The sequence below is a fragment of the Augochlora pura genome, chromosome 4, assembly GCF_028453695.1.
Source record: "Augochlora pura isolate Apur16 chromosome 4, APUR_v2.2.1, whole genome shotgun sequence".
Classification (NCBI taxonomy): domain Eukaryota; kingdom Metazoa; phylum Arthropoda; class Insecta; order Hymenoptera; family Halictidae; genus Augochlora; species Augochlora pura.
In genome coordinates, this window is record NC_135775.1 from 14,115,511 (window position 1) to 14,136,643 (window position 21,133).

General features: G+C 32.9%; 3 protein-coding genes across 6 annotated transcripts in view; 2 read left to right on the forward strand and 1 right to left on the reverse strand.

Moving 5' to 3' along the window:
• Positions 1 to 5,928, forward strand: part of Crzr (corazonin receptor) — a 50,143-nt gene extending 44,215 nt beyond the window's left edge. For all 3 annotated transcript variants that reach the window (XM_078178659.1, XM_078178658.1, XM_078178660.1), the window contains 4 exons: positions 143 to 326; positions 1,621 to 1,823; positions 2,580 to 2,701; positions 3,725 to 5,928. In XM_078178659.1, coding sequence (XP_078034785.1) covers positions 143 to 326; positions 1,621 to 1,823; positions 2,580 to 2,701; positions 3,725 to 3,848 — 633 coding nt within the window. In that variant the 3' untranslated portion in view covers positions 3,849 to 5,928. The remainder of the gene's footprint in view (positions 1 to 142; positions 327 to 1,620; positions 1,824 to 2,579; positions 2,702 to 3,724) is intronic.
• A 6,563-nt stretch (positions 5,929 to 12,491) lies between these two features.
• Positions 12,492 to 16,300, forward strand: LOC144469057 (uncharacterized). 2 transcript variants are annotated; one of them, XM_078178955.1, is made up of 8 exons: positions 12,492 to 12,696; positions 13,388 to 14,340; positions 14,423 to 14,614; positions 14,676 to 14,869; positions 14,947 to 15,119; positions 15,188 to 15,440; positions 15,939 to 16,090; positions 16,157 to 16,300. In XM_078178955.1, exons 2-8 carry the CDS (start codon positions 13,390 to 13,392, stop codon positions 16,285 to 16,287), a joined length of 2,046 nt encoding a protein of 681 aa, XP_078035081.1. In that variant the 5' UTR covers positions 12,492 to 12,696; positions 13,388 to 13,389; the 3' UTR covers positions 16,288 to 16,300. The 2 variants fall into 2 exon arrangements, with proteins under 2 accessions (XP_078035081.1, XP_078035080.1); XM_078178954.1 differs by having other exon boundaries at positions 15,939 to 16,300.
• On the reverse strand, positions 15,897 to 19,701 carry Uch-l5 (ubiquitin carboxy-terminal hydrolase L5). Its single transcript, XM_078178956.1, has 6 exons — positions 19,556 to 19,701; positions 19,331 to 19,394; positions 19,037 to 19,142; positions 18,179 to 18,366; positions 16,871 to 17,068; positions 15,897 to 16,810 (listed from the first exon to the last, which is right to left on the reverse strand). Exons 1-6 carry the CDS (start codon positions 19,629 to 19,631, stop codon positions 16,507 to 16,509), a joined length of 936 nt encoding a protein of 311 aa, XP_078035082.1. The 5' UTR covers positions 19,632 to 19,701; the 3' UTR covers positions 15,897 to 16,506.
• Positions 19,702 to 21,133: the final 1,432 nt, after the last annotated feature.

The window sequence follows — 21,133 nt, forward strand, 5'->3', positions numbered from 1 at the left end:
CTATTACAATTTTCGTTATAGATTCTGATAAAAAATCGTTTAAAATAACAGTTGTGGCGAACGCTAGAAAAATTTCGTAATTATTTTTTTTAATTTATTTGGATTATATTTGAATATAAATTAAAACTCCTTCAATTTTCAGGTTTTTATATTCCACATAGCCAAGGGTCCATTTATTGAAGACTTCACACAATGCGTAACCCATGGTTTCTACACAAAACATTGGCAGGAGCAGCTCTATGTGTCCTTTAGCTTATTCTTCATGTTCGTTCTTCCGCTAATTATTCTTATAACAACATATGTTTCAACAGTGATCACGATCTCACGTAAGTACACACTGCCGTTATTTCTGCTACTTTCTTATTCATAACTATGTTACTCCTTTTACGTCTCTGGTTTATTTCAATCCCATAAACACATGCTGAGATAATTCATGATCTAAACAGAGTATACTGTTCAAATGACGAAATAAATAGTCTGTTGTCTAAAACTGTTTCTATCGTGTAAAATCTGGATAATGAGAGATGTATAAGTAAATGTGGTGACCAAATGTGAGTTGAATGTCGAACGATAAAATGTTGAATAAGAACAAATATTAACTTATTATCGTCATTAGAACGAAAGATGTCAAACGATGATTATTCTGACTACCTGAGTCACTTACTTTTTAAATATTTTCTTAAAGCATTTATTAGAATTAATTTATTATTGTTAATCTCCCTATCGTAGTTATTTCATTAAGTGTTTCCTTTTCTAAGGGTTTTGAGATTTCTTATACTCAAAGAAAAGTGACTGTCATGATATTACAGGTCATTAAATTCGTCTTGAACATAGCTATCTATTGAGAAATATATGTATAATTCCATCTAGAAAAACATTAATTATCTTGAAATCTTGAGAAACGTGTCTTTTAAAAAAAATGATTTTTATCATAACATGTGTTCCTTGGAATCATACCATTTATTCCTCTACTAGCATTATGAGTAGCGTTAAAAACAACAGAAATATTGCTTCATAATAGAGTTAATAAAACCTCTTGTATATTTCAATATCTATAGCGATTTCGAAAGAAATAGCGTATAATATTTTATATGTGACACCGTATATATAATCATGTAATTTTCGAATATTTCGTTTACTTTTTATTTATTAAAATTAGTTAATTTTGTTCTTCTGCCATTTGATCACTATTAAAACAATTTCACACACTTTCCCATTTAATTTTATTTTCTGAATATTAACAAATTCTGGACAGCAATCAGTTTCAAAAAAATGCTGCCTACCATTTGCTTTTAAAATTGTGTAGCACATTTACATTCAAACTGTTCTTATCTTTCACATTTATTTTTCAATAGGTGCATTTTTTTACCGAAGCACATTAAGTAATGTGCTGAGTCACGAGTGATTCTTACACTAATATTTTGTGACAGCATAATCGGTTGTGAGTCTTATCCTTGACAAAGATTTTATAAATTAAACTATGATAATTCCTATTAAACGATTACGGTAGAACGAATCACCGATGTACATATTACGGCATCCTGAAAGTGTTAGTATTCAATTACTTTTTTCAAATATAACCTCTTCAGTCGTTTGATATAAACTGTACAACAATTTCAGAAAATGCAAAAATTTTCAAACTAAAGTCGACTAACAATAACATTTATCATGTGAACGGAGATATAAACAGGAGGAAATTGATGCATCGAGCCAAGGCCAAGTCATTAAAGCTCAGCATCGTCATTGTAGCTGCCTTTATCATATGGTGGACTCCTTATTACGCTATGATGATCATTTTAATGTTCCTTAACCCTAATAAACATGTAAGTGCACATTTTTTTGTTATTAATAAAATGCTTTGAATAACAAACGTCAGATTTTATCAATTATAAAGCAATCTATACAATTACATTTTATATTTTTTATGGTACGATATCGTTTCAAACAATCGCCCCTATGAACCTAGATTTTTTTATCGAAGGTATTGCAGAAGTAATACATAAATACAATCGTGACTTGATATTCTCAGTAATCTCGTAGCCCTTTATGGTTTAGGTCAACGTTAGGAATTAACCAGCAAGCACCATTTAGATCGCGTAGACTACGCCGCAGGAGGCGTAGACCTTGCGATCTGAATGTTGCGGGCTGAAGATATCAAGTGACAGTTTCATTTATGCATTACTTGTTCAATACCTACAATAAAAAGATCACATGTCATTGCAGTACTATTGCTTAACGAGTAATTTATGAAATTATATTTATACTTCCTATAGTTGTGCACTGCTGTCACATATTGTCTGTCGAAAAAACTTAGCAATTACTACAAATGTATCGCGATGAAAAATAAAGACACAGTCTTCATATTTATGTATTATTATGTAACAAATAGACTGTTTGCAAAGCGTTGTTATAATATTATATTAAAACGAGTATAATTATTCAATAGGCTGCAAAATAAACAATTCTTCAAAGTAGCTAACAATTTCGGATTTTAAACTTTACATTCCATGTACAGTATATTTCTAACTGTATATTTGTAACAGTATATTTATAATTTAACAAGTTTATATTTCTTCCAGCTCAGTGAAGAATTGCTAAGCGGAATATTCTTTTTCGGCATGAGCAACAGTTTAGTAAATCCATTAATTTATGGTGCTTTTCATCTATGGTCTCGAAGAAATCGTAACAATTCCTATCACAGGTACGTTATAAATATTACAGTAACACATATGTAGTTCAAACGAACAATTTTTGCCGAATTAGTCACTACGGTTTATACAAATTGAAAATTGGATTGTTCACCGCGAACGAAACGCTACTTATTTTAACATAATAAACTATTGTCACGTAGAATAACCATAAAAAAATATACATTTACTAGTATACCATTCCCACTGCCTACAATCATGACAGATTTTTATGAAGTGACATAGTTATTTATATAAGACTTATATAGTTAATTAAATATGAAGTTATAACTATCTTAATAAATATCATTTTTATCTCAACATAATTGAGATCATTTGTACTGATGTAGTAGCAAGTCTCATGACAGTATTTTACGAGCATTACGAGAACCGTGCTTATTAGGAAATTAATATGAGAGCGATACAATGATTTTTATTTGGTTTTCCACTTGTTGCGACTACAGCTTATGATAAAAAAGCTGAAATAATTTTTACTTGGTCTAGTATCGAAGGGTGGTAATATTCGTTAGAAAAGTTGTCGGTAAAGACTATCTCACACGGCTAGTCCCCTTTGAACTTTTACGCATACAATGTCAACTGTTTATTGTTGACATCTGTAACAAACAGTGTAATAACTGGGCATATAATGGCTCATATGCGGTGTAATAAAGTAAAGAAGGAGGCGCTGATGATCCTAAAATTAAAGAGGAGGCAAACTATTGAATTGAAAATTTTTGCCTATCTTTTAAATATACATCTAATTCCTAAAAAATTATGTTGCGGATATATTTCTGGATAAAACTGATTTCTCTCATGATAATATTCGTACTTTTACATATTGAGATAGAGAGTATAGTAACTCAACCCGTAAAAGTAGAGAATATCATTATATACTATTTGAACTGTGAAAACATTTATGTGATTATCTCAGGCAAAGATTTATCAAGATTTATTTAATTTTTACACTTACGTACATTAAAATGTTTAATAATACATACAAATTCATTGTGTCTAATGACTGCTTTTATTATTTTTAGGGATTTATCCACAACACAACGTAGACTTACGCCGACGATCAACAATGATAGTAGCATCAAACGAGGATCACGAGAAACTCGAGTACCATTTCTATCAAAAAATAATTCACATACTACTTTTTGAAAACTGTTTTCCATCAAACATTTGCGTTTATCGACCGTATTAACCATCGACCGTCGACATATTTAATTTAACACTCGAACTAGACATGAAAGAGACGTAGTTGTCTCTCCTATTCAAGAAAGACGAAATAAATATAGTCCTCGTGGGACAAGAAGGCATTTTATGGTTCCCCCTCTTACTAGCTGCCCCACTGCCGCAGCTATCGGTCGCTATTGATCGCTGTCGATCTTCATCACCGTTTTCGTTTAATAGCGACCAATAGCTGCGACAATGGAACAGTTAGTAACAAGGGGAATGTAAATACAAAGGTATCTTCTTGCTGCGTGTGAACCGTACTTACATAGGAAATTGTACCTCAGTTTATAAATTTTGATTGATCAAAGTCATTCAAACATTAACCTTTTGTACTCGATTGGCGATTCTGAAGTGACGCTAAAAATTGCTACACTATCAAATAATACATGTCTTTATTTTACAATTAAAATAGTCTCGAGTGCAAAAGGTTAAGTAAACTTTTATAATGCTCGTTAAGTATGTTTGAGGCATATACATAGGTATGTACGACATGACAACTTACTCCACAGAGAACAACAGATATAGGAAAAATGAGAAAAATCCTTTAATTCGCATAATGACACTGACTAATTAAATTTTTTATACTATGTATATTATAAAATATACAGCCTGTTGAAAAACCCAAATCGCATCAAAATAGTATATCTGTGTGTTGTTTTCTTAGTAATTAATAGTTGAAAAAATTTAAACATACGGTTAGAATTATACACAATGTGATATCCTCATTTTTATTCACAAACAACCAGCGCACATTGTAGAAACACAATCGAGTAAAATTCAGATCATTGAAATATGTGTAATAGTGACATCGTAGTGATAACTATCATAATTGCATGTTTTCGTACAATTGGAAACATTTAAATATTACTTCTAAATATATGTAATTCTACCTTGCAATAAGTTTAATATTAAAGCAACTAGATATAAGTTTAAATATATTTTTGTGTATGGCCATATAGAAAAAATAAAAACTATCTCAAATATTTTGAAAGTAAATTTTTACGTACTATAAATCTGTATGCATAATGAAAATCCCATCGAAATCGGTAAACAAAGAGATAAACTATAGATTCTATACATACAGAATTATTAAAAAGATTGAAAGCTTAAGTTTTTTATATTATTCCGTCGTTCCACCCAATTGCAGTTTTGCAAAAATTTGTTTAAGCATTGTCTAGTTAACTAATCTCTAACATCTCAAAAAATTGTTTAATTTTCCTGTTTTCTTTTGTCTACAATGGACCACGTTTGTTGTATCTACTGTATTCGAAATACGTTATTATTATAATATAAACAGTGCAAAAGGTGTCCGACCATAAATGTCCAAGTAGGTGTCTCGTAATTGATTAAAGATACGAAAAATGAAATCTGAAACTAGTAGCTATTAACCTTCTTTATATCTTCCACCAGTTACTAGATATTTGGTTGGATATTTATTATCTGGACAGGAGTTAAAAGGCGTAACCCTCGCGAATAACGTTGCGTTGGTACATATACATAGACATATGTAGATCATATGGTTTATTTATATAAAAACTCCTACAAACTAATTGCGCTATCCATAACGTAAATATGGATCGTAAGATGGGGCAGATAGGTATTAGTGATAACAATTGACTAATTATTAAATATTCCGTTTCTCAAGGAAACTTCTCCGCGGATGTAAGATGACCTAAAATCTTTCTTTTTAAATACAAACAATAGCTGCACAACTCTGTTTTGAATAAACCAATGAATAAAATAACGGATTCATAGTCAAACAATCAAAACTTAAGACAAAATACGCTTACGGGTTCAGCAGGCGGTGTTTGGTCATACAGATTTTATAACAGAAATTATATTACTCAGAAATGTGTAACTATGTACTTGATAAATACGAGACAGGGCCACACGCGTTTTTTTTTAGAAATAAAAAAGAAACACGATGCAAGTAGAAATACATACACTCTGATCCTTTCGCATCTAGCATACGAGAAAAGATATCTAGAAAAATAATTGAGAATTTAGACAAATTGTCTTATAACAATAATAAATAAAATATTATAGATATAAACATAACTCTGTACGATTTTTCAAACCTGTTTGTCACATAACATTTGTGTATCATTGTGACCAAATCACAAGCCAATATCTGTTATGGTTAAAAAGGTGTACAAAAACAGCATTTTGTTGCACAATCCGTGCCGCTGAAAAATATATAAATATTATAGATAATTATAAAAATATCTGTTTGCAAACTTAAAATACATACTTACTTTTTCGGTAATTTCTGTATGCGGTGGTTACAAAAAGATTACTCGCTTTTATATAAAATTTTACATACATATAAAATACATATTTAGAACGTAAAAAATAATTTGTAAAATTATAAAAATATGTATATCAAGTTATGAGGATATGGATTATAAGAAAATGTCACTGCATTTCTCAATCCTGAGAATACATTAGTATCTCTCTGAATGTCACAGGGATAAAAATGAAAAAATATTTCGTAGTCAGTAATGGTTCGATATCTGACGCAACTTTTCGATTCTACTCCTGTCGCAGTGCTATTGCTACGCCACTGTAATTTATTGATTTCAACACGTGTGCTGCGGCACGCGCCGTGGCTCCTTTGACTCTAATTCCCAGAAGACAACTCATAATACTATAACAAAACTTTTTTAATTTTAAGATTTGAAAACTGAATTTCTTTTTAACATATTGCTGATAATTTTCTGATTAAAGTGAGACTAAACATGACATAATTTTACCGTTTTCTTCAATAACCGTGACGTGTCACAAAGTTAAGATTTCTAAGAGAATTTCATAATAGCATTTCGAAAAAGCTTACAGCCAGGACGTGCCGTAAACCGGGATAATCCGAAGAGTCATCTTGGTCGAGTACGCGACGGTACCGTATTATATACCGCACATCGACTGTTAAGCTATTACCGCGCTCACAAACTTTCATTTCATATGCCCCGTCTAAGTCGAGGTATTTTTCCGGGTTTACTGCCTGCTACGGTCAAATTTCGTGACATGCGGATCGCACGCGCGCACCGATTCAGTGTACGGTTCATACCTGTAAGTGACCAGTACTCTGGGCGGTTACCTTTGTCTTCTTTCCTTTTCCTTCTAGCCTTTCACCTATTTCTTGTCTTTACTATTTCCCTAACCAATAATACAGGCCAGCCATTTCCCTCTCTCAATTTCAAAATATATCAGCAACGAATCCGCTTTTTTCATCCGAAACTGCACGCCCATACCGAACTTACCTCTGAGCAAACAGCCTCACTCTTGACATTAACAACAGAACCTTCAGTCAGACCACACTTTACTTCATTCGCTCAGCCCGTCGTTACCTCGTATAGATTTTAACAGTTTAAAAGTTGGAATAAAGTTACCAGTGACATAAAATCTCGTGTTCATACATTTATTATAATATCTTTAGAACCCGACCAGGTTGTAGGGAATTCGTTTCAGTACGCGTTGTCAGGAAGCCCTGAGTTGAAGATTTACGCCCTTCGACGACGCCGAACCGTAAACGGCATCACAGCGCGATACGAACGAACAGTAGTAGCGAATACTGTACGAGGCACAGAATCAGGAAGTTTAGGGTAGAGGAAAGAGTAGAGTCGGACCACTTGCCATTGGAGATTGAATTGGAGGGGAGAATAGAGAGAGGGAAAAAGGAACGGGAATATACGAAGAAGAGGGTAGTGCGTTGGGATAAGGAGGCAACAGAACAATACAAGAAGGACGATATGAAACAGAATTTCAACACAAAGGGAGGGATGGCAAGAGCTAACGGAGGTAGTAAGGAAAGCATTAGTTAGCAAGGAAGTACTGATGCAGGAGAGGAAAATAGGATGGACAAAATGGTGGGATCAGGAATGCAAAAGCCAAAAAAGGAAGGTTAAAAAAGCATATAAAAGATTTGATGAAATTTTGTTCGCTGGCCTATGCAGATGACGTGGTAATGGTGGCGAGAAGGGAGGAAGAAATGAAACAATTATTAAGGAGATTGGAAAATAGTATATTTAGACAAAAAGGAGATGACGCTAAACGTAAAGAAATCTAAGATAATTGTGTTTGGGAAAGGAAGAGGAAAGAAAAAGAAAGCGATATGGAAGTGGAAAGGGGAGGAGATAGAGAAGGTTAAAGAATTCTCATATTTAGGGGTAAGGTTCCAAAAGAATGGAGAATAGAAAAGCCAAATCAGGGAATGCGTGAAAAGGACAAGTGTAGCAATAAGAGAGGTTTGGGGAATTGGGGAGAGGATGTTTAACCCTTAGGGCTCTAAATACTCCCGGCCGAAACGGTCCGTAGGGACGGCGTGCGGCTAGCGCTTACGGTCTTTATGACTTAGAGTAAACGCATATCTGCGTCCTCCGGCCACAACGGCGACTTTCGCCAAACGCATATATGCGTCCATAGAGCCCTAAGGGTTAAGGACGATTTTGGCAGAAGAATGTGTATGTTCAACACCCTGGTGGCAAGTGACATGTTGTATGTGGCGGAGGTATATGGGTGGAAAGAAAGAGAGGCGCTAGAGGCGGTACAGTTAAAATATATTAAATGGTGCTTAGAACTGGACAGATGTACGCCAGGGTATATAGTTTTAGAGGAAACAAAAGTAGAGAGATTAAGGATATAGACTGGGAAAAAGGGCAATGTGTTATGAACAGAAAATTAGGAAACTAGAGAATCAAAGATTAATTAAAGAATGTTGGAAAGAAAAAGTAGGGAATGATACGGAAACACGCAGCGGAATGGAGAGGAAAGAATACTTAAATAGAAATGGATATAGTCAGGGAGGTATGAAGATGCTGAGGAATGAGAGAGGAGATGAAGTAGTGCGGAATGAATTAGCGAAGAGAGATAAGGACATACAGATGCAGGTACAGGCTGTGAGAATAAGAAGGTCAAGGTACAATAATAGATATAAATTTATCAGATTCGTTAATAGACCAGAATATTTAATTAAGAAAGGAAGAAATGGGAATCAGCGATTGTTAGCGAGAGTGAGGTGTGGGAATTTAGAGGAATATAATAGGTTTTGGATGAAGGATGAAAAGAGAAAATGTAAACTGTGTCGAAAGGACTACGGGACACTGAAACATTTGGTGGAGGAGTGTGAGGGGGTGGAGAGAAGCAGGTGTAGTCTAGAGCAAGTTGTAGAAGGTAGAGAATGTGAGAAAGTAGCGGACTGGGTAAGGGATGTGAAGAAAAAAAAGAGAGGAGAGAGAAGGAAGGCGGGAACAGTTGAGGTAAAGGATGTGTGCTAAAGTATGGAAGGATGTGTACTAACGTATGGAAGGATGAATGAAGCGGGTTTTTTTTCTGTAAATCAAGTCCATTTCTTGGCCCAAGGGCCGAAATTAATAAACATACATACATATTTATCAATAAAAGTGTCTGATTATACTCGAGTTTAGACAGCTGCTCAATTTAATCTTAATGCTTTTATAAAAGTTTATTGAAAAATGTACAAATTTAAATTTTCATTCGTGCGTGAAGAAAATTTCGATGTCGACCCTCTGACAGATCAAGTTGCGACCTGGACCCAGACTCATACTATCGATGAGCGAACACGCTTTCTACATAACCACAATCCAATGTTGCATCTGAATCTGATTCTATGTCGATAGTGTAGGATTCTCCACGCACTTCTCTCAATATACTCGCAAACTCTCGCACAAGGATCTCCACCACGCAACGTCGAAAACGGACTGACCCCGAGTCCTCCGTAGGGCCTCCTTTTATACGTCGTCAGAAACAAACACACTCCATTCGCCCAGGTGTCATCAAACATACCGCGCTTCAATCGTGCCGCGTCTCAATCGTACCGCTGCGCTGTCCCCAAACATACCGCGATCGGTTATACCGCGTTTCACTCGCACCGCGTCTTCAAACATGCCGCGCTTCGATCGTACCGCGTCTTCAATAGTACCGCATCTTCAACCGCACCGCTCGTTCACACTACACACATCCTACAATAGTCTGTAGGATTTATCTCAACCGGGGTTCAGTGCGCACACGCGGAAATAACTGGACACGAGGTCGGAGTATGGAAGAAGCTTTATTACGTTTTGATCCGTGGGCGGATGTAGATAGAATGAAGATGTTGCGTAGCTTTGGGTGGGATTTAAGGAAGTTTGGCTGGTTCGGATGCCCGTGGAACACAAAAGTGTTCTGCTTGTGTAGGACTTGTAAAAATTAACTAGTTACACAGAAATCGTCCTTAAAACTTTATTTCCTGGATAAAGATGTTATCTCCAAGCCTCCCAAAAATAAAGTTCGGGTATTTTCCCGAGGAATCAAGTTTTGTTCCTGCGTTCCTTCTTCTTTTTCATTCCTTGTCCAATAGGAAAAATTGGGGTTCTCTAACCGGATGCTGATTCGTCGGATGACCCGTCTTCCGGTTGCAGATTGGTGGTTCGACGGTGCACGTGCGGATGGGGATGCGCAAGAGTCGAGCGCGCAGGGGTAAAAAACCCGCCGAAACGAACGGTGTAGAGGTGTGCCGCGCGCGAAGATTTCGGCTCGAGGACTGAGTAAGAGAGAGGGGTCAGAGAGGGTTCCGAGAAGTCCTTGTCTAAAGATTTACGACGTCCTGTACTTGAGAGATCCAGGTTTGCTATTGAGACTCGTCTAGTTCATGTGAAATTGGAGAGGGTCTTACGAGAGGCTACGTGACTTTCTCTACATTCCTCGATTAGTCTCGCTAGATAAAAAAAAGGCTCAACGAAGAATTTCGTGGGAACTCTCTCATTATCTCTTTACATATTCTCAGTTATTCCTCTCGGCCGACACCGTATCTCTACATAAATATGCGATATAAATTTGTATATACATTCGAATTTCCCTTTTGTCGCCATAAATTGAAAGCGTATAGTCTAATAGCGCGGTCGTCGTAATATAAACTAGTGACTATGTTCGCGTTGCTCATGAAACGTGGTAACGTAACACTATATATCACAATAAAAAACATTACCAGGGCAACGTAAAATAGGCCAAGTAGTTGAGTTTGCTTGGGACTTTGCTTCTCACAAAAAAACTCCGACAAATTAACCCACAAAAAGTCTCCACAACAATGAATTCACGCAAACAAGCATACAGAAGATATCAACGTAAAACAATTGGTCCGCCAAGGGAGCATTCAAATGATATTAGTAAAACCTCCAAAAAACCTGTAAGAATTGTGAATAACAACCCCCCACCCCCACAAAATGGTTTCAAATACAAAAAACGTTCAATTAATGCACAAAAGTAAGTACAATGTTAAACTTCGGAACGATATAAAAAAACTCCAAAATATTGTTTACCATTTAATTTCATTCGAAGAAGGTATTAAAATCAGAAGTAGTTGTCCACTTCATGTGTGATTTGATTTCGAGGAAAGTACTGAAATCAAAAGTAGTTTCTCCGTTTGTACAGAGTACTCCATAACCAGCTAAGTAGAAAATCACGATAAAACATTGATACTGTTACGGCGAATTGTCTATATCAAGTCGCTGTAATGTGATACTGCCCTGTTGTGGACACCCCTTAAAGAAATAGCTGAAGATAGGGATTGTCACGGAACTATTGTGCCGACGGACAAGACAGAAGTGATCAGGTGGCCAAGGTACAGGACCGCCTCGTCCTATCCATTTTTCACTAAAAATCTCATTTATGACTTGTCTTGAACACACGGCATTATAGGGTGGTGCTCCGTCTTGTTGCATCCACATGTTCATGCGAACATGCAAGGGCACGTCTTCCAATAATTGAGGGAGCACATTTCGCAAAAAGTTGGCACAAACTTGCCCAGTCAAGCGACCTTCAAAAAAGTGTGGACCAATGACGTGATCTCCGACAATGCCGCACCAACAATTAACGGACCACGGATGTTGAAGTGGCACAGTTTTCATCCATCGAGGATGAAACAAACATTATTTCGGGCATGTTTTGTAAACAAAACCACACCAAGGCTATTGGAACCTGTGAAAGTGATTATTGCGATACTCTTCGGTTTTTCAACGATTTTCATACTTTGCGCGACTAAAATGACCTTAAATTATAGGTCGCTGGATTCGTCTTAAAATCGGCAATGATGTCATCGAAAAAGAAATATATAGTTCCATTTAAAAAAACATCGATGACCTTGAAATCTCAAAAAATATGACCTTGAAAAAAAACATTTCCACCAAAATACGTCCCCCTCCGAACCAAACAATTTGTTTCTGAAGCATTTTCGCGTATCATTAATGATAATGGAGATATTGCACTGTAACACTTTATTTGCCCCACCCTGTATATTAACTAATGGCGACGCGCCACGGTTCTGCACCACGTGGTGGAATTATAATTTAAGTTTACTTAATCGGGAGGCACACGGTGTTTCTCCGGCGGAAGCTAACGGTACAAGAAGGAAGAAAGGAAGCTTTGGTTTTAGGGAACCAGTCCGAAACAAATTCGAAACGGTACGCACGAACTATGAACAATGTAGTATATCAACTCGCCTCGAAAACCAACGCTACGGCGGCCGAGTGCGAAACTACGTATCCACCACAAGATTTTAACTGCTCGCGACATCTGAAATCGAATTCTTGAAATACTGGACTAATGGGAACGTAACAACAGACTTACTGTATTTTAAAGTTTTCATATCTTTTAAAGTTACTGGGAACCTAACCCATCATTAATTTATATACAGTGCTCGTTGCCGATTGATTGAAGATGACCACATTATCATACATTATTACAATGCGGAATCTAACCGTATGATTTATATTCCTTGCTCAAGGTAAATTGCATAGCTATAATCAAATAGTCGTATTAAGGAATAAAATTTATTATTGTTCATCAAAATAGTAACATATTTATAATGCTTACATTTTAAAAATAAAGCCCTGATTACGATGAAAATATATTCAGAATGACCAATTTTTTACAAAGAAGATAAGAAAAAACAAACAATATAAACAATAAGAAATTCATATAAAAGCTTTTAGAATTCCAATTTTCTATACTTTAAATACATACTACCAGATTTCTTTCTCCTCTATCAATTTGATTGATTTCAGTCTTAAAAAAATAAAAAATCTATGATCACAACCAAACGTTTATTTAATGTTTGAACAATGACGCTAGAATGATAGTAACAGTATTTTAGTAGATGTAAATGTTATTTTATTTACTATTACAAGTCAATTTGATTTTTGATTGTTTCTAAAATGAAAATTGGTAATAATTTTATTTTATCTTATGATCAACAATTGAAATAAATGTATATTTTCAAGGTTAAAAAAATTTTTTGAAATGTTACCCTTATGTGCCTATTGAAAATGTATTCTCATAAATTAAATATTTTTTATTTATGTAATAAAAGTTTCTTAAAAACGATTCATTTTGTAAAAATTATTGCAAGATAATAAGATATTAATCACAAAAGTAACTGCAAGGAGTTGGAATCTTATAAAATTATTATTTTACAGAAATGTCTCATAAACTTACCAATATGAATGTAAAAAATTTGCAAAGTTTTGAAAAAAAGAAAGTTGAAATGAACAATACATTAAATGTCGAATTAAAGAATGCTTTAGAATCTGATGAAGCATCTATTCCTATGGAAAATATAAAGAAAGAAAATGAAAAAACACCTACCAAAAATAAATGTGATAATAATTTACAAATTACTAATTGTAGTAATGAAAAGAAGGCATTTGTTTCTAATAGTAGTAACAAAGTCACAAGGAGCGCTAAAAAGTCCTTAATCAGGATCCGTAAAATTGAAGATCTTTGCAAAACACCTATAAAGAAGGAGAGATTAAAAAATTCAGTATTCGTGAAAGAAGAGTCATGTAGTCCTATACATTATACTCCTAGCATATTGACTACACATACAGCAGAATGGAGTTTTAATAATACTCAAGAAGTACAAGGAATATCAACACCAATTAAAAGAAGAAAGTCTTACTTTGAACAGTCTAATTCACCTTCTAAACGAAGTAAAAGACAAATTAGTGATTCTGATGAATATAATGAATTTTTAAATTCAATGAAAGCAGAATTACATGACGATACAGATCATATAGAAATGTTACATGATCTAGACTTTATGATGGAGTTTGATGAAATAAAAATAACACCAACCTTTTTATCCTCTACCACTAACGATGTGCAGTATGAAGACAATATAGAAATATCAAAAGACTCCGAAGTTGATCCTTTATCTATTGACAAAGATGATAAGTATGATATTGTTATTAAAAACAAAAAAGAGAATGTACAACCTACATATCATTTAATAACTAGGAATAGATCAAAAAGTATGGAATTGCATAATATGAAGCTTAATGAAACTCCGAGTGGAATCAAAATAGCACTAGGAGACTTAGATATGCCGTCAGTCATAAAAGACGAAGAATTGTCCGAAAATGATAGAAAGGTAAATATTGTACCTAAAATACTTTTTAGTATTTTTAAATTGTTCAGTTCTATAAAAACTCCATTGATATTCTTTATTGTAGAAATTATGTAACTTGAAAGTTCAATTAACGCATGATGTACCACCGCAACATAAAGTACAGTGTGCACCAGGAGCAAGATCATTAACGACAGCAGAAAGAAATTTGTTTCTGCAATATGCATCACTAAGGAAAGGTGTTTTTTTACCTTGTGAAGATGAAATTATCAAGAATAATTGGAAAACATTCTGTCAAGTATGTTCATTCAATATTGTTTTATAGTATCTCATATTTAACCAACTATTTTTCTAAATAGGTTCATGATTGGAATCCTAACGTTGTAACACCATTTATTGGCATGAAAAATGAAAATGGACTGTACATTAAGAGTTCTGAAGAAAGAGCAAAATTTGTTCAGTATTTAGCAAATGGATTGCCATGTAGATCAACTTGTAGTGTATTCCAAAGATTTAAAACCTTGTTTAATAAAAGTATAAAATCTTTCGGAAGGTATAATTTAAAATTTAAATAATTCATGTACTGACATACAGTCTATAGTTTATTGTATCAATGATTTATTTATACAGATACAGTCCAGCGGAAGATGAAATAATTCTATCATATATGAAGAAGTATCGTAGAAGGCGTAAGAATACAAATCATTTCTTCACATTGTCAAAAATGCTAGGACGTGACAGACATTCAATTTTTTCACGTTACAGAACGCTTCTAAATATGCAAACTGCTATAAACAAGAAACGTAAGCTTTTTATTAAATTATAATAACTTCACCTACAAGAAAAAAATTAATTATGAATATTGTTACAGCAAGAACAGAAGTGCAGTGGACATTAGAATTAATTGGTAAATTTATAAAAATTCTCTTGGACTTAATGTTATGTGATAATGTAAGAGAATTGAAAGATGCTATCATTCCAAAACCAATCTGGCTTCAAATGGAAAAGAAACTAAATATAAATTTCAATGTTTTGAGAGGATTTTGGATTTGTCGATTGCATATGCAATTGTTTTGCCCTGAATCAATTTACTTAAATGATATTAGAATAAAATTAATTGAATTGTAAGTTATATAAAAAATTTGATTTTCGGGAGATCAACATAACGGTTGTCATAAAATTTTAGATATTTTCGGTATTGACAAAAATATAAGGTCAATGATATTGGCGAAATATCACGTAAATATAATGTAATACGAATGGATAAGTATTAATATAGCTTAAATATCTCATTTCGATGCATATCAATACTTATTATATTACATATAATTTTGGTAAGATATATATTTGTTTTATTGATCGAATGTTTCACAATATCACTTACAATTTATGGTATTTATGAAGTTCAATGTTTTTCTGAACAACATTAGTATATTCCATTTTTATTTTTATAATATATTAACGATAAAAAAAGTAAAGTATTTGTGTAAGATACATTTTTTTGTTAATCTACTAGAGGTGCTTCGAAAATTGTGACGATCGTTACACTGATCTCCCTGAAAAATAATATTACAGAAGGCTAATATAATAAAATTTTATTACATATGAAACTTTCCTTACAGCGTTTATGGCAAAGGAATTTCAAATACTCGAGAAATAATATGGCCCAATGTTGCCAGATATTTTGATGGAATTACCTCCAACTTCTTATGTCAAACGTTTTTTCATATGGTCCAATATGTTCATAAAAGAGCAGGCATAAGACATGTCCCTGGTAACTATCGTATAAATGCGACAATACATTTTCTAGAGAAGCTTAATAACACTTTTTATGTTTCAGATGTTATAGAATATCTTTATGACATTAGAATTCCTGAATTACGAAATGGTCATACTGACAAATTTCTCCCAAGATTTTCATACAAAAATGGAAGTGTTGAAATTATTGATAAAAATGAGGCCTACAAATGATGAAAATTAGAAATATTTGAACACACCATTTATTAAATGTTTTTACTAATTTATTAAATGTATGTTAATAAGGAATACTGGAATTTATTGAAATATATTGAAATTTGTGACAAAATAAATTTGATATTTACATTTATTTAAAAAAAGAAATTGTTATAATTCGGGTGTCCAATATATATCAGAAATGTAGTACACACCAACTTTTAAAAACATGAAACTTTAAACATTATTTTTTTTAGATTCTTTTTCTAATGCCTTTTCCTTTGCTCTTTGATACAAAGGTACAAGTTTCCCATCTTTAGCCAGCATTTTAAGTAATTCCATAATCAATGGTAAATAATTATGTTTCCTTCGAATATTCTCCACCTGATATCTTTTAGATTTTCGTACTTCCTTTTCTATCAGTGCTTGTAAACACTCCAACTCAGCTGGATCACAAACATTAGCTTTTTGTCGTTCGTACAATGTTTTTCTATCGGTTACTATTGCCATTAAGTTGAAATGTATTTCTCCTTCATTATATCTGCAAGAAAATAGTTTATACATAAAAAGTTAAAGTAATTTGAGAACCTAAAATACCTACTTATTTATTCGCTTTTGTATAATAGGTTTAGCTGCTTGAACCCATTGATCTCCAAGCGGGCATGGACCTAGATCCATTGGTCCATCTTTTAGTCCATCTAACTCATACAGTCGACCATCAATTGGAATGTAACTAACGAAGTGAAATACATCATCATCTTTAGATGCTTTTCTTGAGTCATATTCAAACAATGTTTGCCTACAATAAATAATATTTATTTTGTACAATATATTATTTTGTATTAAAATTAATGAACAGATAATTCTTAGAAATCGACCAATTAAGATATAAACGATGCCTTAATTTAAGAGGAATTCTTAATTTCTTTCCATAGTCATTGTATTTATCATGACACATCAAATTAACGCGTTGTTACATGAAACACCTAAATTCATGGCCCGTTTCTGGCATAACCATGTCCAAGAAAGTACCAAACCGATATCGAGATAAAAATTTTGATCATACAGATACATAGAGACAACAGAAAGTGCAAAAAAAACTATTTGTTGTGAGAGAAGCAATTTGAGATTTAAGTTTGTACTACAATAAGTTAGTCATTATTTCAATATTATATAATTATACAGGGTACATCCGAATAACATGTACGAGCATATATAAATGCATTCCTTAGAAGAAATTAAGAAACAAAAGAAAATTAAATTTCTTTACTGGCATCATTTCCAAAATTGTTTAAAAATTCATAGAATACAAATTCAATTTCTATATACATATCAAAATTATGCTATTTAAGAAAAACAAAACTATTTAATTATTATCAATTATAGTATATTTATATTTTAATATATATAACCTTGTTTACAATAAAAACTAGCGTTATACGTCGTATGTAATTATCGGAGATAGACGTTGAGCGAAACGGATACTCAAATTCCATTTTCTCAAAAACGAAACTCCAGATGAGTAGATTTTATTTTATTTCCTTCTTAATTTCTTTATAAGGATTCAACCTACGCCTGGTTATACATGTTATTCGGCTTAACCCTGTATAATACATATATGACTGCATTTTGGAGATAGACGTTAATTTTTGGAAAAATGATAATTACATTTCTTGATTCGGTATGACTCAACATAACAATTCTCACAAAAATCAATAAATCCGTTACAGAGAACACTATAAGACATATAGCAAAAAAGTACAGAATTCCATTTCTAAAACAATTACGTCCACCCATATCACCACCATGCACATGAAAACAATAGCGTCTTAGTTTTGAAAAAACTTAATTGGTCACTTTGTAGAATTAATATGTATACAATTCATTTTTGTATAGAAATAACATATACCTTGAGAAAGAATTATGTACTTCTCTTATTATATCAGAATTACTGAGAGCAAGTCCTCTCATATTAGCATCAAAGCTTTGGCAAAAATTTTTGAACTCCTCCAAATCTAGTCCCAATGATATATCGGAATGTTTACAATTTAATAGTACACTTAAAATTGCTTGTGTCGCACATGCATTATTAATTACCTTCAAAAAAGAAAATATTTTTATATATATATATATCTTCATGATATTTTCTTTACGTTATAAAAATTGACATATATTGCATTCATCCATTAGTTTGTATGGTTTTAATTTCGTTTTAAATTTTCCATACAATAACTGCCTAACAATTATGTCTCATAGGTCATTTGAAAGCTTTAGCTTTCTCCTGTTATGCAATTGTTTACTTATTCGTTTCATATGAGTAATAAAATGATTAATTTTATGAAAACTATGGAAGAATGAACATATCTGACATATTTTGCAATACAATCAAATCGTAAATGTTAAAATATAAAATAATTCTTGTTAACTTGGTACTACAGTTTTTAAAAAATGAATCACTTTATTATGAATTTAAAAACTATAGAGTGTCAAGGTAACAAAAATTTAAACATTTTTTATTTAATTATACAATAAAATATATAGATGTTCGTTCTTGTTACCTTAGCACACAATAGTTTTCAAAAAATTAATCACTTTAATATTCACATGGAATGAATAATTAAACAATTACATTATAGGAGGAAGCTAAAGCTTTCAAATGATGTACGAGACATAATTGTTAGGCAATTATTATATGGAGAATTTAAATCAAAATTAAAACTGCACAAACTTCTGGATTGATTTAATAGTACATTATCATAATACTTACTTGTTTTGCAAAAAAGATTTTATCCAACCTATTATCTTGGACAATGTTCCCTGAAGGCTCATCGTCTTGTACCCATTTAAACAAAAATATTAAACCATGTATAGGCCTAAAAATGAAAAATAAAAATAGTAGAACTATCTTTGGTTTACATTTATTAAACATATACAAGACACTTTAAATATTAATTTTATTATAAAGTTTTATGTAGAAATATGTTTAATTTAATTTACAAAACAAATTTGGTCAACATTTCTAGTGATAATTAGGTGACTTTATATAAAACAATTTACTCACTTTAAACTGTCGAACTGTTCGTCATCCAAACTCCATAATTCTTCCACCTGTGCACCTTTTACACCTATAATAATATTGCCAGTATCAAATAGATTAGAAATATGCAAATAAAAAATGGCACAATACACAAATATACAAAACAATTATTAATGTAAAAGTTTCTTATTAATACAGTTACGTAAAACTATTTTTTAGCAATACTATATCAGATTTACAATACTTTACCAAATTCCTTAATTAATTCCGTGAAAACGCCAGGATCACTTTCAATAGAACACCAATTGCCCGCTGAGTCCGCCATGTTTTATCATCATTCACTAAATACAAACCCAAGTGTTCATATTAAAGGGAAAATGAGAATGCACATTATAGATATAATACACTGATCTCTCAATTCAAGAACTATATTCGGGGACAACGTAGATCCTGAATTGAGAAATGGTCAAGAAACTGCTTTGCACTGATTGGTTGACGAATCACAGCTGAACGGTGCTGCCCTTATAGTCAAAGACAAAAAGGGAATATAGCAAGAGTTGTAGTTATTGTGCTTGCGACCTAACTCTTTTCGCGCATTCATAAACCTGGTGTTCTATCTGAAACACGCAGTGTAATATTCGTCTTGTATTTTTCACCTTGTACAATTCTTGACCATATCTTCAGCGTATTTGCAAACGATGTTTCAAGCACACTGAGAAATATTTCGAATGTATACTTTAGAGGAAATATGGGGACAATCAGAGCAAAGCAATTTTTTAATCGTCTTCCGATTCAAGATCCACGTTGCCCCCGAATATGGTTCTTGAATTCAGAGATTACTATACATAAGTGCTATGCATGCACATGTAACATACTGTAGCTAAATCCGAAATCTATAAGCGAATCTTATAACAGAAATAGCATTCCTTCTCCACGAACATGATCCGCCCTTCTAGTTTGCGCACCATCCCTCTATGTATTTCTAAATTCGTGTTCTGATCCGTGGTCCATGATCTAGTCTAGGATTCCTTTACTTTTTTCCTACCATTCGAATATAACCGAGAGCGCACGAAGATGGGCGAAGTGCAGGTTAAATTTTCCCTCCAACGCTGAAAAAGGTTCTAATCTTCATTTTTAAAATTCGGTGCATATAATGTTGTTTGACGATTTTCGTCAAGTAACATCGAAACAGCAAAACCCGAACGTTAGCAATCTTTCTACTCATCTCTGTTAATGGCATGTCAATAATTTCAAATGATCAACATTTTACTCCGCGCCATGTCACCTTTGACATCTTTGTTTCACTCATCTCTTAGCTTTTCTACACAACACACACTATATGTTAGAGATGGCATGGGATCAATATTGAAACGAATCGACTTTTTTAGTTATGACTCGATCTTCGATTCAAAGTGTCCATAAAATTTCTAACTTTAGTACCTTTAAATGAATGCTTAACAAATGATGATTTATGTATATTTTTCATTTTGCAAGTTCTCAATAAATAAATAAATATACCATTCTAATTTAGTAGTGTTCTACACTTAATGTGTTACTTTTTTTATTGAAGAACTTGATTTGGTAAATCGTTTCTAAATAGACATAGAAATTAAAGTATTGCATTTTAGGTTTGATTAAAAAAATTAGCTTCTGCGATAAAGAAGTAAGCAATACAGTATAATACAGATTTTTTTTAAATTTATTTTCGTGGTTCGATTGAATTGATTTTTGTTACTACGATTTATAATCAACTCAAGAATTATCCAATCTTACTATGCGTATACTGTGCCTAGGAGTATACATATTGTCTAAGCCAAGTTCAGGTCT

Bases quoted from the DNA above. Each gene is read 5' to 3' on its own strand.
- LOC144469057 (XM_078178954.1), top strand. From the start codon at position 13,390: ATGTCTCATAAACTTACCAATATGAATGTAAAAAATTTGCAAAGTTTT. The intron at 14,341-14,422 runs GTAAATATTGTA...TCTTTATTGTAG, and splicing joins TGTCCGAAAATGATAGAAAG to AAATTATGTAACTTGAAAGT. The intron at 15,120-15,187 runs GTAAGCTTTTTA...ATATTGTTACAG, and splicing joins AACTGCTATAAACAAGAAAC to CAAGAACAGAAGTGCAGTGG.
- Uch-l5 (XM_078178956.1), bottom strand. From the start codon at position 19,631: ATGGCGGACTCAGCGGGCAATTGGTGTTCTATTGAAAGTGATCCTGGC. The intron at 19,143-19,330 runs GTGAGTAAATTG...TTTCATTTTTAG, and splicing joins GAACAGTTCGACAGTTTAAA to GCCTATACATGGTTTAATAT. The intron at 18,367-19,036 runs GTAAGTATTATG...TCTTTTTTGAAG, and splicing joins AAATCTTTTTTGCAAAACAA to GTAATTAATAATGCATGTGC.